General features: G+C 38.5%; 1 protein-coding gene across 2 annotated transcripts in view; it reads left to right on the forward strand.

Moving 5' to 3' along the window:
- Positions 1-14,738, forward strand: part of zgc:162952 (PKc_LIMK_like_unk domain-containing protein) — a 39,156-nt gene that overhangs the window by 1,069 nt on the left and 23,349 nt on the right. Inside the window, exon 2 of one of the 2 annotated variants that reach the window (XM_038704251.1) lies at positions 644-716. The exons of the other annotated variant lie outside the window; for it this stretch is intronic. Coding sequence (XP_038560179.1) covers positions 686-716 — 31 coding nt within the window. The 5' untranslated portion in view covers positions 644-685. The remainder of the gene's footprint in view (positions 1-643; positions 717-14,738) is intronic. 2 annotated transcript variants of the gene reach the window in all.

The raw sequence follows: 14,738 nt of genomic DNA on the forward strand, positions 1-14,738 counted from the left end.
TTAACTGACAAATAGCAAACATGGGGCAGGGTAGTATTCCAGTGCAGAAATAAATTGGATGTGGGAATGTGTGTGTGGGCGTTCTTTAGTGGTCCACAGCTCCTTTTTGGCACAAGGTCCTCTAATGGGTTAATCCATCCCTATCTTTGTCACAAAACGTCTTAGACTTTTTTGTAATACTTGTTTTTTTCTTGTAAAAGTACTGGATACTTGGCCTCTTCAGACTTCTAAGATACCTCTAAAAACAATCTGAGAGGGAAAATAACTATTTGGTTGGGAACTTATTCCATAGTGCAATCCCTGTGGGGTAATTTTATTGTGCTGTGTGAGTTAACAGGGAGATCAATTTGTGGATTTGCATTGTGTTCCTTTGAAGACATCAACTTAGTTTGATTGCACAAACCTTAGTGAGAGATCAATGTCTCATGCAAAGTATTATTACCGTCGTCTTGTCTGTCGTCAGGAAATAAACTCAACTGTGATGTTTTTGAAACAAACAGTGTCTGATGTCTGGCATTTCATGTCGTCATGTTGGTTTTCTATGTTGCTTGCTTGACATGTGTATGTATGTGTTATTTTTGTGAAAAGTCCTGTGTCTGCGCTTTTTCTCATTTGCTGTTGCATGTATGTGGTTCCTCCTCAGTTTCTGCATAGAGACCTCTGGGTTTGTTCCACCATCAACGAGATGCATATGAATAGCTTATTAAATCAATGGAGTAAGTATTGAGAGTTTCTAATACTTTTTCATCTCTTCTGCGTAGGGTTTACATTACATTTCTGACATTAAATGCATATATTTCATGGATTGTGTATTTACCAGGAGGGGATTTTGATTTCTTATCTGTATGTCACATTCAAAAGGAAGTGGCAAAGTAAAATAATCTGACATTGAACTGAGAAACCACAACTTAATCACTTGTCTTGAGCGTGATCTGCGTATGTGGTGCTGTGTTGCTTGATGTCAGTGTCTCACATCGATTACAGCAGTTGCTGTATGTGTTCAATCATTATGTCTTCTCTGTGTTATTGTGTCTTAGATGGACTGGGGCTTTAAGCGGATGAATCTGCCGTACTGTAATCATGTTTAGCTGTGCATTGCTCTGAAATAGAAAGACCTTTGCTCAGAATCCTGCCCTTCTAAACATGCTCAAAGATGGTGTGTCAGAGAAGTGTCCTATTACCTGCCCTCCACGTTGAACACATCCTGTACAGGCTATAGGTTTTCTTTCTTTATGCTTGAGCTCAAGTAAAAGAATATTTTAAAGCAGTAGATAAATATGAAACCCCAAAGTCTTCAATATTAAATAAAAAAGACTATGATAAAATGAAATAAATAATAATATTAATCAATTGTGTAAAATGTATAAATGAACCAACAGTTTGTGAAATAATTGATTAAAAAATCAATTCATTATTATGAAATGTTGTTTCTCTTTTCATTTTCATAATTACAGTTTTATTGGATATTATTTTAATTTCATTATAGACATTTTTATTTCAGAAGTCTGTTTTTTGGGGGGCATTTTTCCAATAATCTGTTTATTTCATAATGTCAGGTTTAATAATCAAACATTTTATTTCATAATGTTTTCACGACAGTGATGTTGTCACTGCCCTCACACTTTTCAGCCAGTCATGTACCCCCTGCCCCTCTTAAACTAGCAAGCTCAATAACTGCTACCTATTTTGACTAGTTTGTTCCTGTTAGCTGACAATGCTAAAGTTATTCATTATTACCCAAGTAGAGGCTGCTGCTGTAAACAAACACTGTACACATACACAGTAACCAATCCTTTAAACCTTGGCTTAACAAGGCTGCCCATGCACACTTTATTTAAATAATCTACTAATTTTATAATTACCTATTTAATTATTTATTTAATAATGAACACTTTGGGGATCCACAGATAAATGCTAGATAGTTCTTTTTTCTCATATAATAATTTTCCTGTGCTCAAGGGAATGTTCTCTTGCTGTTTAATTTAGAACACAGCAGTAGTACAAAAGGTATAAAATTCAGTGCTGACCCCAAGCTAAAGCAGACACCTGCCTCTAAGAATTTACATTTACATGTAAGAACACATGTAACAAAACAAAACAAGTAATATTTTTTGCCACTTGTGCACACAAAGGACAGTGAACAATGCACATATAAGTTTTTCTAGTGCTCTAAGGCACTTTTTATTTATTATGTGAAATGGTCCAGATCAGTAGTACATGATATTGTTTAGCCATTTAGCCTGGGTCAAATTAAGTACATTCAAAGTATGTAAAATTGTAAGTAACTGGTGTAACTTTTTTAATTAAATTCACACAACTGTTACATGCCTGGGAAGCTCAGTGACAAGATTCATGTTTGCACTGGCTTTGTAGTTTGCAGCAGGCCTTTGAAAACAGTTCCTAGCAAGCCATCTGTGTTGTTGATGTAAATCCCTCACCAAAGACAGGCAGTTGTTGTGAGAGTCTGTGCATTGGAGGGATGCAGAAGGGAGGGAATCCTAATGAACCCTCAACGCACTTCTGCTTTTGATGCTGATGCGCAGATTTCACAGGAAATCCTTCAGGCTACGGATCACAGTGATCATCACCTTTGTCATGTGCTCTCAGCCCTAAGCAGATGGTAAACGCAAATAATCTCACCATGAAATATAGACAAATCCTTCACTTCTTAGCATCTTTGTGATGTCTCACCATCAGTTTTTTCCATGAGTGATTTGGGTGTAACCCGCTACAGACACCACATCACCCCACCCTTAGTGGTGCGGTGGCTGGCAGTATGCTGCTATAGGCTAGTGCATTCTTATCGACAGACTGCACTCATCAAATACATTTTATACTGTAGCGTAAAGGAATAGTTCAATAGTTTGGAAATACACTTATTCTTTCTGAAAGTGAAATGAGAAGATAAATATTAATGTTTGTAATAAATGTTCTTTTAGCAGCTCCTGGTTTAACAAGAATCTACAGCCATGCTAGCCGATCTATGAGGCAGTAACCTACGTAAGCATAGCTGTGCATTGAGCTAAATTCTAACATTAGCAACATGCTCACAATCACATTGCTAACATGTTTGCAGGTATGATGTTTACCATATTCATCAACTTAGTTGTGTGTATTAGCCATAGACTTGGACTGATTTGTCACCCATAGGTTTCTGAAGATTGTGAAGAGCAGTGTGGGTTGCTCTGGTTGTTGGCTGACTTGCTTAATACTCGGCCAATCCAAAATTGGGCAAAGTTGTTGGAGCGTCGTAAGAGCTGAGACTGGATGCAGCAGCTAGTCAACTGTGATGGCACCCTGCTGTCATTCAAAGTTAGCCCAATATACAAGTATCTATATATATATATGTATATATACAATTATACAAGAAGACGAAAAACAATGTAGTGACGAAACGTAGCGCCGTTTGTCTGTTTTCAACTACTGTAAAAACATGGCGACGCAACATGTAAGGGGGACCAGCAGTTATGTAGATAGAAATGGCTCATTCTAAGGTAATAGAAACAGTTCATTATGTAAGGTCTTTATGCACCACTGAAAACATAGTTATGGATATTATATTGCATTTCTGTCAATAAATCCTCAGAAATATTACACAATGGAACTTTAACTTAATAAACAATTGCAACTGCTATTTGGAAAACTTCTGGATAATTCTGAGAAAACTTCCAGTAGCTGATAACTTAAAATGGATATTAACAATCTTTGCATCACTCATTTAAATCTTGTTGAGGTTTAATTTAGGCTATCATGGAAACTAAAACTCTACTGGAATCCATAATAATAATAATAATAATACCTGGCTTCAGCTACTACCACCACTACTACTGTGCTACTTGTCATGGACTTTGACTTTGCCATGCTTCAAATGCTGCATTCAGGAATGCTGGTTATCTTTCGCTTTGCAGACATTTTGTCTGCATAGCATGAACTTGACAAACATTGAGGGTTGGCTCAAATACTGGATGGGTTCAGTGTTGTGTTGGTGGTGGGAGGTAGTAGAAAGGGACAGAGATACATTGTGTTGTTTCCACATTTTGTATGACCTCCATCACTGTTTCCAGCCCACTCACCCTTCTCTCTCTCAAGTGGCATGTTGTTCTCAAACAGGATTCTTCTTCGCAGGAAAAAATAGAGCGAAGCATCTCATTCTGCCAACGTTTCCACAGGCGGTCAGGGAGTCACTCTGTTGTGGAATAAAATCAACACTCTTTGTTTGGGTGTTATGCAAAACCACAGAGGGAGATACTGGCTAATGTGGGGAGTCTCTCAAATGGCCTGAATGCATTTAGAAAAAGTCCAATTATTTAGGTTGTTTACAACCAATGATCTACTTAAAGTTTTTAGTGATGATGTGCCATTCCTTTAGACAGCATATAACTTCAAGGGCTGTAGATGTTTGTTGATGTTTTTTGTGATGTAATTGCTACTAGGTGATCCAAAAAATGGACTTTGCCATGTTTCATTTCATGACATGTCTGCATGATCGCCATCACTGTGACTTTAAGAGCCAGCTGGTCTTACTAGAGCTGAACACTAAGATGTCATCTTAATATACAGTAGTTCTTAGGATAATCTGCTGTATGTTGGTATTTCCAGTGCTATTCTGGTAGCTCAGCATAAAAGTTAAATCCATGTCATGTATTTTATTATTATTATTTTTACTTGTGAGCATTAATGCAAATATGCCTCTAATAATACCTTTAAATAGAGATCCACACTTTTTGTTTTGTTCTATCTGTGCTGTTAAATTATTAGGAAGGGAGGTTGAATGTTAATGTTTCCCACCAATATTCATTTAATTAAGACAATGAGTATCTACCAAATCACACATCACAAGTGGAATTAGCACTTGCCAAAAGTATGGCAAACACAACACATTTATGTGATGATTTACCAAACAATCCAGCCACTCTGACTTTTGCAATGTTGGTCTGACCACACTGAAATATTTCAACAACTATTGGATGGACTTCCATGAACGTTTGCACACACATTAATGGTCTCCAGAGGATGAAGCACACTGACAATGGTGATTGCCTGACTTCTAGTGTCACCAGCAGGTCAAAGTTTTCAGTTTTATAAAAAGATGGATAGGTACAAAATTTTTTATAAATATTCATGGCTTCCAGAACATGTATCTTAATGACTTTAGTGTACTTATGAGGTTGACATTTGTCATTTTAAGTTACATATCTCGACCTCTATTGGATGGATTGTCGTGATTTTTGGTCAAGTTATTCCTCAGGCTGTCTGCGTTTTTGTCTAAGATCTTTTACCCTTTGACAGTGTGTTTTCAGTTCCTAAAAATGTCTTGCTCAGCATTCGGTTGTATTAAAAGTTTTCTTCAGGTATGTACAGTTGGTTTTAAGCCTGTTTTTTGCTAGCCATAATTAGCATCTCAATTAATATCACAGTTAACATGAATTACGAATGCACCTCACTAACAGTGAGGTAGCTCCACCCTCTCATCCGAACACGGTCACTTCTAGTTCCAAAAAAACAGCAAAAATGCCAAATTTGAGGCTTCACAATGGTAGCAGACAAACCATTGGGTGACGTCACAGTTATGGCTATGTGACCTTCTTTTGTACAGTCTGTGGGCAGTCCCTTAACTTTTCATCTAGCACCATCATCAGGTTAACATTTCAGTTTCATCTGTGATAAGATTCTTGCAAAACCAACATTCCCATCAGCCTCAGCTGTACCATTTTTTAAAATAACCTCCACCATTTAATATTTTTGAACAGACCGTCAACACATCACTTCTCATCATCCTTAAGTCAATGTGTCCACAGCTGTGACGTCTTCATCTTTGTGGTTTGGTGTCTGGGATGTAACAGTAACCACATTACCAGTTCACCATGGTATTGGGAGGTGTACCGCAGGGCAGAGCATGTTTCCATCATCATGATGGTTATGAATTAAGTGTTGTGCAATCAAGCAATAAATATTATGTACTATTAGTTTGTTTGGTTTGACACTTAAATGTTCCAGTATAAAGACAGTGTGAGTTAGCGGGTGTGGCTCATGAGTTGACCACAGAAATAGTTTCTGCTTTCTGCAATTGGTGTTTCCCACAGCTTTTCCCTGTGTTCCCCACCTTCCATCCCCCTTTCTCCCTTCTCTTACAGGTGTTGTCCTTTCTCTGTGCTGTCTGTTTGTGCCCCCCCATCCCCGTGTCTGCCCCCCTGTCCGGACCGGTGACAAATCAATACATAATTAAATAAATAATAAAACAGACAAAGGAGTATTTTAAGGACTGGTTTAGAAAAAAAACAAAAAAAAAAAAAAAAGTTTCTCCAAGTGAACCGTTGTTAAACAGCTTTCATGAACTGGTTGAATCCCTGCTATGAACTTGAATCAGTGACATTTATATATACTATAATTTCATGAACTGAAAAGATTTGGAAGAAACTGATATTGTTGTTTCAAATTGGAACATTACTAAGGCCAAATGTTTCTTTTGTATTTAATTTCTCTGTAAACATCTACAGGTCAAAGCAAGATGCTAAACTAAAATTGCCCCCCTCACATCTGCAGCATTTTAAGTTAGGATTATTTACGGCAGCAGGCTCAGTCCCAGCCTTGGTCTGTCACTGCAGGCCGATAGACTCAAGAAATATTGACCTTTTGGTTCTTTGAGAATGACATATCAATAACTACTAGAGATGCACTGATTGCAATTTTCTTGGCTGATTCTGATTTCCGATTTTTTTTTAATAGTCTGACCTGCCGATACCGATTCCAGCCAATTGCAATTTTCTTTCTCACTAATAACTACAATTGACACCATACATAAACACTGTTGGATGTTTTCTTTCTTTCTTTTCCGTTAGCACCAGCACAAGCATTGGCTTATTCCTGGGGTCCATTCAATTGTCTATTCATAAGAAAAATGAATAAATAATTTCTAGCAGTATAACATGGCTCAGTGTTTCCCACAGAGTGACATTGTAACTGTGGCAGGGACTATTTCTAGTAGGTTATTCCTTATCTCGCCATTTTAGTTCTACCTAATTCTTCACCTTGCTCACCTTGCTTTTGCCTTCAGACACACACGTACACACCTACATCTGTCTTTCACAGACCGGCTTGCCCCGCCTGCCTCTGTTTCACTCCATGTATGTGTCTGCATTATGTTTAATAAAGTCGCCCAAAATACACCACTTGCGTGTAGGATTTTTTCACCAGTAATGCGTTTTTACAGCGGCAGGTGAGCTGAGTGTGGAGGAGGCTTTTTGTTAAAGAATTAGCCTACTGAAACAATCAAAACCAACATGGGAACGAATGACATCGGCACCAACAGGTGTGTTCGCTGATGCTTTAACTGGTCTGTTCTTCTAAAATCAGATAACGTCTCTTCCTGTTTCTCTGCAAAGTGCTGAAATTGGTCACTAATATAGCCTAGTGTGGTGGCCGTTAATATACCTGGATATGTCCAAGTAATATTACAAATTGCATGTCTTCTTCACTCACGGTGAAGAACGACTAGCCTGTCCTACAGAAAAACGGCTGTGTAGTTTGATTGTTCACCCATATTTACACTTGTTTTTAGTCCGCAACCTCTAGTGACTATATATATATATACTCTATGACTGTAGCAATGGAAAAAGTTAGGTGATGTAGTATAAAAAGCGAGAAAGTCCACTTAAGGAGGTGGAAGAGTTGGACGGGGTGGATGCATGGGTCAAACAAACTCTGGGCTATCACACAGGAGGCCGGCGTTTGAGTCCCATTTGAAACCAAGTCAATGGTGACTTATTTAGATTTACGTTAAGCTAAGTTAAATAGCGTTATTGACTTATGTCATGTGAGTTAGGTCAAGTGATTATAGTGACTTACTTAACGTACTTTTTGAAACCTAAACCATGATGTTTTTCCTAACACAACATAAACCATGTGTCAATGTCACTTGACTAATGTAACATACCTAAGGTTCAGAATGCCTGTTGCTGGAATGGTTCTTTAAAGCTCCAGTGTGTAATATTTTTGAGGATCTATTGACACAAATGCAATATAAGATCCATTACTATGCTTTTCTAGTGGTGTGTAAAGACCTTACATCAGAAACCATTATGTTTTTATTACCTTAGAATGAGCCATTTATATCTACATAACCGCGGGACCCCCTTCCATGGACGTCGCCACATTGCGTCATCATGTTTCTACTGTAGCTGAAAACGTACAAACAGCGCTACAGAGCGCGTTTCGTCACTACGTTCTTCTTGTTCTACTTCTGGTAGAATTCAAGCAGTGCAGACACTCATCACTATGTCGAATATGTACGTTAGAAGAAGAAGTAATAATATACAGCAGTGGACGGCAAATAAGTTTTACATTGGAATTGCAATATTTTCAACGATTAGATGGTGGATGAGAATATAAGCCATAATACTGACTTGCATCCACATGTTGTTTGGTTAGCTCAGTCAGTATGTGCAGAACTTGTAACACAAGGGTTGAGTTTAGTGTTTAATCCCACCATTTAGGGGAATCACGTTCTCTGACCGCTCTTTCAGAGGTGTGTCAAACAGGCTACAGACTCTTTTAATGTAAAAAAAGTAAAGTAAGTAATTCAAAGTAAAACCTCAGTTCAACTTCAAATACAGCATTGCAGTAAACAAGCTTCTTGCGCTTTTATTTTGTCTGCAAAACCACTAAAGAGAAAATTTATTTATTATTGAGATGTCTTCACTATAAATATGAATATGTTACTGCTAGAAGCCAGGGAGCTTAGCTTAGCTTAAAGACTGAAAACAGTGGGTGACAGCTAGCCTGGCTCTGTTAAAAGGTAACAAAATCTAACTACCTGCACCTCTAAAGTTTACTATCTTACACGTTATATCTTGTTTTATGCCATTTCCACTCTTTATGCTAACTAAGCTAACAGGCTGCTGGCAGTAGCTTCATATATTAACCACACAGACACAAGAGTGGTATCTTCTTATCTAACTCAAGAAAGCAAGAAAGCGAAAAAGCATATTTATCGGACCACAAAGCTTTGATTTGTTCATCCTAAACAAATAGTCAGTTTTCTTCTATAAGAATGTTTCTATACGATGGGAACAAGGTTTGCTAGAAGATAGCAAACCTTGTTCCCATCCTATACACCACATCATAGCCAACTTTGGTGCATGTTTGTGCACACCCAAAATATCTCATAGCACTGTTTTGCACTGATTTTGAAAGATTTCTGAGGCACCCAACTCTTGCTAAATTAAAAAAGTACAGAATCAAGTACAGAACACACACAGGACTGAAAGCCATTTACAGTCTACATGTTTGTTTTTAATCTATTTGAATAGTGAGTTTAGAGGACGTTCAATGAGGCTTGTTACATCATGCTCTATTCATTATCTGAAATTAGGTTTTGCTTCCTCACCTCTGAATTACAGAGTATTACGATTAAGAATTAAAATTATGAGTTATCATAACGCTATTGTCATTATTATTCATTGCATACTGTTTACAGGACCAAGTCAGTATTGCATTATTGGGAATGGATGATCTAAATTAGTTCTTCCGGCATCCTCAGGCTTATAGCACAGAGAATGAGGATTGCTATTTTTAAAGCTTTCAGCCAAATTGGTAATGCAGTATGATTTTTGGATGACATCAGCATGGAGGTCTAGCATACCAAATGGCTTCACCTACGTAATGTTGTGTGTCATTGATATGTGGCCTGTTGAAACTGTTGCATCATATCCAAGCACATTTCAGTGCATTTGCTTCCGAACATTGCTGCTGTCTTTCAAATTCACGACACTAGATTAAAACTTAAACTAATTAAAAAGTTTTAGGGGCTTACATTGTATTATTGTATATTAGTTGATGATGTGTAAGACACTATATTAGATGAAATTTTGAAAAATGATGCCACTGCTGTCACTGTCACTGCCACTGTAGTTAAAACAAAATTGCACAAACTGAACAGATTGGTAACACTTTAACACTTTAAAATACAATAAAGTAATTATATAAAATATGTATGACGACCATATGAAAATATTTAAGCATAAGAAATATAAAAACTGGCAGTGGTAAACCGTACATTTAGTCAAGTACTGTATTTACAGCTACAGTTACTATTTACAGATATGTAACGTAGTTGACAGTTAACCCATCTCAATCAACAACAAAATTAGTTTAACTTTAATAAATCAGTGAAAATAATGCAATAATATAATATGTAATATATAACTTTCTTTAAGGGGCCATTCTACATAATATCTACTTTTACTTTTGATAATAATAAAATGAGTATGTTTAATTTGAAAGCTATTCCTCATAGTGATGAACCCACAAAGAATTATGACCTACAGTTTCCCTCACTTTATTGTTTTGGTTCACTCTCACCACTCTCATCTACAAGTTCCAGCAGCACCAAGTAGCTGCTGTGAGTGAGAAAGTGTGGTAAACACACTACATGCCCAGCAGCAAACAGCTAACAGACAAAGTTAGCGACTAGCTGGTAAACATAGTGTAGCATTTAGCAGCTAAAGAGCTAGATATTTTTCTTTTATTTGTCAGGGGACTAGAAACCAGAAAGCTCCGAATGAGTGAATGCTGCTCCATGTCTGTATTATAAAGTATGTCCCTCATTGTGTAAATACATAGTTCATGTTCTGCAACAGTGGCATAACTCGTCATTGCTGCGTCCACCACAAAGTGTGGTTGACGCCAGTGAGGAGCCTCAGCTATGTGTGGTCTAGCCTTGTCCATCCGTCATTGATCTGATGTCGACCCATCTGACATATCACTGATCCCTGCCTGCCATCTCAGCCTTCAAAAACCTGCAGACGAAGGCAGAGCTCCAAGGCTGCTGTGGCTCCGAGATGAGCGTCACTTCACTTTGGAAAATCCATGAACCAATTAACAGCTACTGTGGCTTGGCTCAGGCCAGTTTAAATGCCCAACTTTAATGCATGAGGCAGCATTTAAAAATGTCATGACTAGAGGGCTGTTTAAGGCAGATTAATGCTCTGCTGTGGTGTAGATACCCGCATCGTTTACATACTTAACGCCTGAAATCACTAGGGCTCGGAGGATGCTGTTATCCACACCCTGAGTCCAAATAGAATGACAGTTCGAGACTTAGTTGGCATTCTTTTCCTGTTTTGCTGTTGAGGGCAGCTGGAAATCCCCATCTTTGTGTGTGCACTTGCACATTTTAAGGGGTCTCAGCCAGTCTATGTCCCCTGGGATGTTAGATTGTCATCAAGTTCATTAACACCTATTTGGTGTAAGAACGAGCAGATTGAGCAATCTTTCACATGGTGTGACTTGTATCATTCTGGCTTCATGTGTGAACTCTTCAGTGAGTCACAAACTTGACGTCATCCAGTGACGTGAATCTCCCTGTTTGGGAGGTGGCACGGCCCTTCACGGCTGCTCAGAAATCATTGGTCTAAGTGTATAAACACACACAAACACACATGCTCTCTGCTTTAAGCTAACATCACATCCCAGTCTGATCTTTAGGACATTCCTCAGAGAGGAGCCTTGTGTTAAGAGGCGGAGCTCTGGGGAGAAATCTCGCTTTGGTGTTAACTGACTTGTACTGCGAAACTTTCATGAGCAAGATTCCTTATCAGCTGGGAGGACGTCAGTGTGGCTTTGACTAGCCCTAATTTTCTCGTTGATGGTGTGTGTGGTCAGACGCAGGTCAGGTTCACAGCGGGTTGTGATAACAGCACTTCACACAAGACAGACGTATTTCCTGCATGTTGCTTGTGTAACTTTCCGATTCAACACGAAGCTTCAGCTGTAGAAGAATTACGCCTTGGCTCACGTGTCAGAACTGACGACACAATGGTCAAATTAATTGTAGTTGGTAGAACATACTGTTTTAAATCCTTACAGTAGTCTAGAGCCGTTGATTGTTGTCTTAATACTTACTTGCTCGTAAGATCACGACAAGCACTAAACCCAAATAGCAGTCTTCAAAATGTTCTGAATGACGTAACAGATGTTAATGATGTTAATCTTATTTTCAGATAGTTGAACATATTAAAGCTGCATAAATCTTGTGTTAACCAGAAATTGGAATGACTATGTATAATATGAAAGGGGTCTCTTGTGTCGAATCCAAACAAAATTATGACCCAACTTTTTAGTTCTCCTCAACTCTACTGAGCGTTTTAGCATCATTTAGCTCTTTTATTTAGGTTTTATAGCCACAACCTTATTTTATTTAGTTCAGTCTCAGTGCTCTCATCAACATTGCCTAGCACCAAATGGCAGACAGACAAAGTTAGCAACTAGCTGGTAACATCAGAGGGGCATTTAGCAGCTAAAGGGTCAGGTATGTTTCTCAGGAGTTGGTAGAAACAAAAAAGAAAGCCAAATAAAGAGTTAATATTAGACTACGTACTGTAATCATACTATTGTTGCTCTTCTGCTGCATGTGCAAATAGGAAGCTGTCTGCTGACATGTTTGCCATATCTACTTTATAATGTGATAATGGTATGATGTTGTGTAGAAAAAATACATTAATGTAGGTTTATATGTTAGTAAACTGTTAAGGCTGGATCAATTTATCAAGTAATCTTTTCAAATGACCATAAAGATGTGGTGGCTTGTTTCTCAAGACTTTCCCACCCTGTCTGCGGCACTTCCAAGACCATTGGTTCCTGCTTCAGTTGCAGATCTTTAAATACAAATATATAGATTTGTTTTTTTAAAGGCCAGGTAATGTCCTTAAAGAGAGAATCTTCTCATGGGATTATTTTCAAATATATGGAATATTTCCACCCTTGTCCTTTAAAACAACGGTTCCCAAACAAGCCATTGCATTACAGCATATGTGACGAGGGGCAAAAGTGAGAAGACAACTAAACTTTTTTCCCAGTAGACAAATGCATGCATGTTACAGTAATTAATTAACTGCTGCATTGATTTGTGTGCATAAGGCTTTTCCTACAATGACATGTAAATATGTTCTATGAATCTGATAAATCTGGGGACGATAATGAAAGCTAGCAAGATTCAGGTTGGCAAGATTTATCCAGACACCAAAACAACATGTAAAGAAGAGCAATGGCCATCAAGCACCAGTCAAATCTAAAATATGTTTTGTCATACTGTCTGGCTGCCAAGTTTACTGCCAGTATGTAAGAGACGTTTGTTAGTTTCCCCAATATTGTTACCAGTTGATGAAAATTCCTTCCTTCCAAAGTGACAAACAAAAGAAGGTTTGGGAAACACAGCTTTAAAATAAATATAAACCTACTGAGAGGCAGAAAGGAAGGAGAGATGAAGGATTGAGACAGTAGAAAGTAGACAGTAGAGGGATGGAGAGAGTGACAGCTAGATGATAGGGCTGCGCTGTAAGCGTTTCTCTCTGGCAGTGCTGAAAGTGTAGTGATTGTTTAGTGTGGAGCCGAATGAACAAAAGCAGCATGAATAGCCGGGGTTGATTCCGCCGGCTTGATTGACAAAACCCTGCCAATTGTGTTAGCGTGTCAGTGTGTGCTTTCCACCAGCGTCATCCTAAAGGCAAGAGAGGCTGTTGTCGTGGAAAAAACAAACTCTGACCTTCAGTGTTGTCACACCAGTACTCTGTAGCTAAAATTAGGTTAGGACTACCCCGTTTGTGAGGAGCAAAGAGAAATGAAATATCTCACTGTGGGAAGTGGAGTTTATTGCACATAGATGTTTAAACCCAGCCAAATTCTACTCACTCCACAACAAGTGTGGCCCTTTATGTTATGTGACAAAGGGATTGGTGCATGTATGTAGATTATATTTTATGTTAAGGTTTTTTATTTATTTTAGTTATATAAAGTTGCTATTTATTCTAGTTTTATTCTTATAGTTAACACAAGGTTGTAAAATGAAATGAAAGTTTGTAGTCCCTTTATGTAGTCCCGCGGTGCGCGCTGTAATTAGTTGATAGGCACCTGTTGGTGAGCCGTGGGTGTGTTGGCACGCTGCGTGTCCGTAAAGACAGCCCGGGGTCAGGGCGGCGTCTGGTTGCAGCGTAGCAGGTGGCGACCGCGGTTATGAGGAGAGCCCCATGAACCCGTTAGGAGTAGGCTAACTTAGTCGGGGAAACCCAGGTAGGGATCAGCTGCGTAGTTGGTGGGATTTGAACATGTTTTCTATTATCTTTTATACATACATGTGTACAAAATAATACAAATGCAAAAGCTGTATAGAGTTATGTTTTGTTTAGTTCGGGTTGCAGGTAGTGAGTCACTGCACTGGTGGTTTTCTTCTCCTTGTTTTGTTCTGTTCTGATGGTCTGGCTTAGTGCTCATCCTGCTGTGGGATAAACTTGCTGCTTGCCCATTGATTGTGAGCTCCCCTCGCGCTGGGTTAACGTGTCTGCTGGTCATTATCTTTACTGCATGTCAGCTAGTGTATTTTATGGGCTCATTGATCTCAGCCAACCTGTTTCTTTGTGCTTCACATTGTTTTAATATCTATTTTTTGATTGCTAAATGTTTAGATTTTAATATAACTGCTTTCCAGTCATACTTGCCTCCAGGGTGGTGGGGACCTGTTGTTTGTGGCTCCAAGGGGGGCCTCCACTATCTTCTAATTTGTATTTCACCTCCATTTATTTTATTTCACCTATTTAACCAAGAATGATAGAGCTGGAGACTGATGTAATGAATTTCTTGGGACGACTGGGTAGTAGGATTAGGGTAGTTTAGCTCTTAGGGTTTTCTGTATGTATGTAGGTCAGTAATTATACTGCATGTGCTTCATTTATTTGTAGTATTTACAG

This window comes from Micropterus salmoides, unplaced genomic scaffold (genome assembly GCF_014851395.1).
Source record: "Micropterus salmoides isolate LMB-PRFRI ecotype aquatic unplaced genomic scaffold, ASM1485139v1 Ms_hic_scaffold_7, whole genome shotgun sequence".
Classification (NCBI taxonomy): domain Eukaryota; kingdom Metazoa; phylum Chordata; class Actinopteri; order Centrarchiformes; family Centrarchidae; genus Micropterus; species Micropterus salmoides.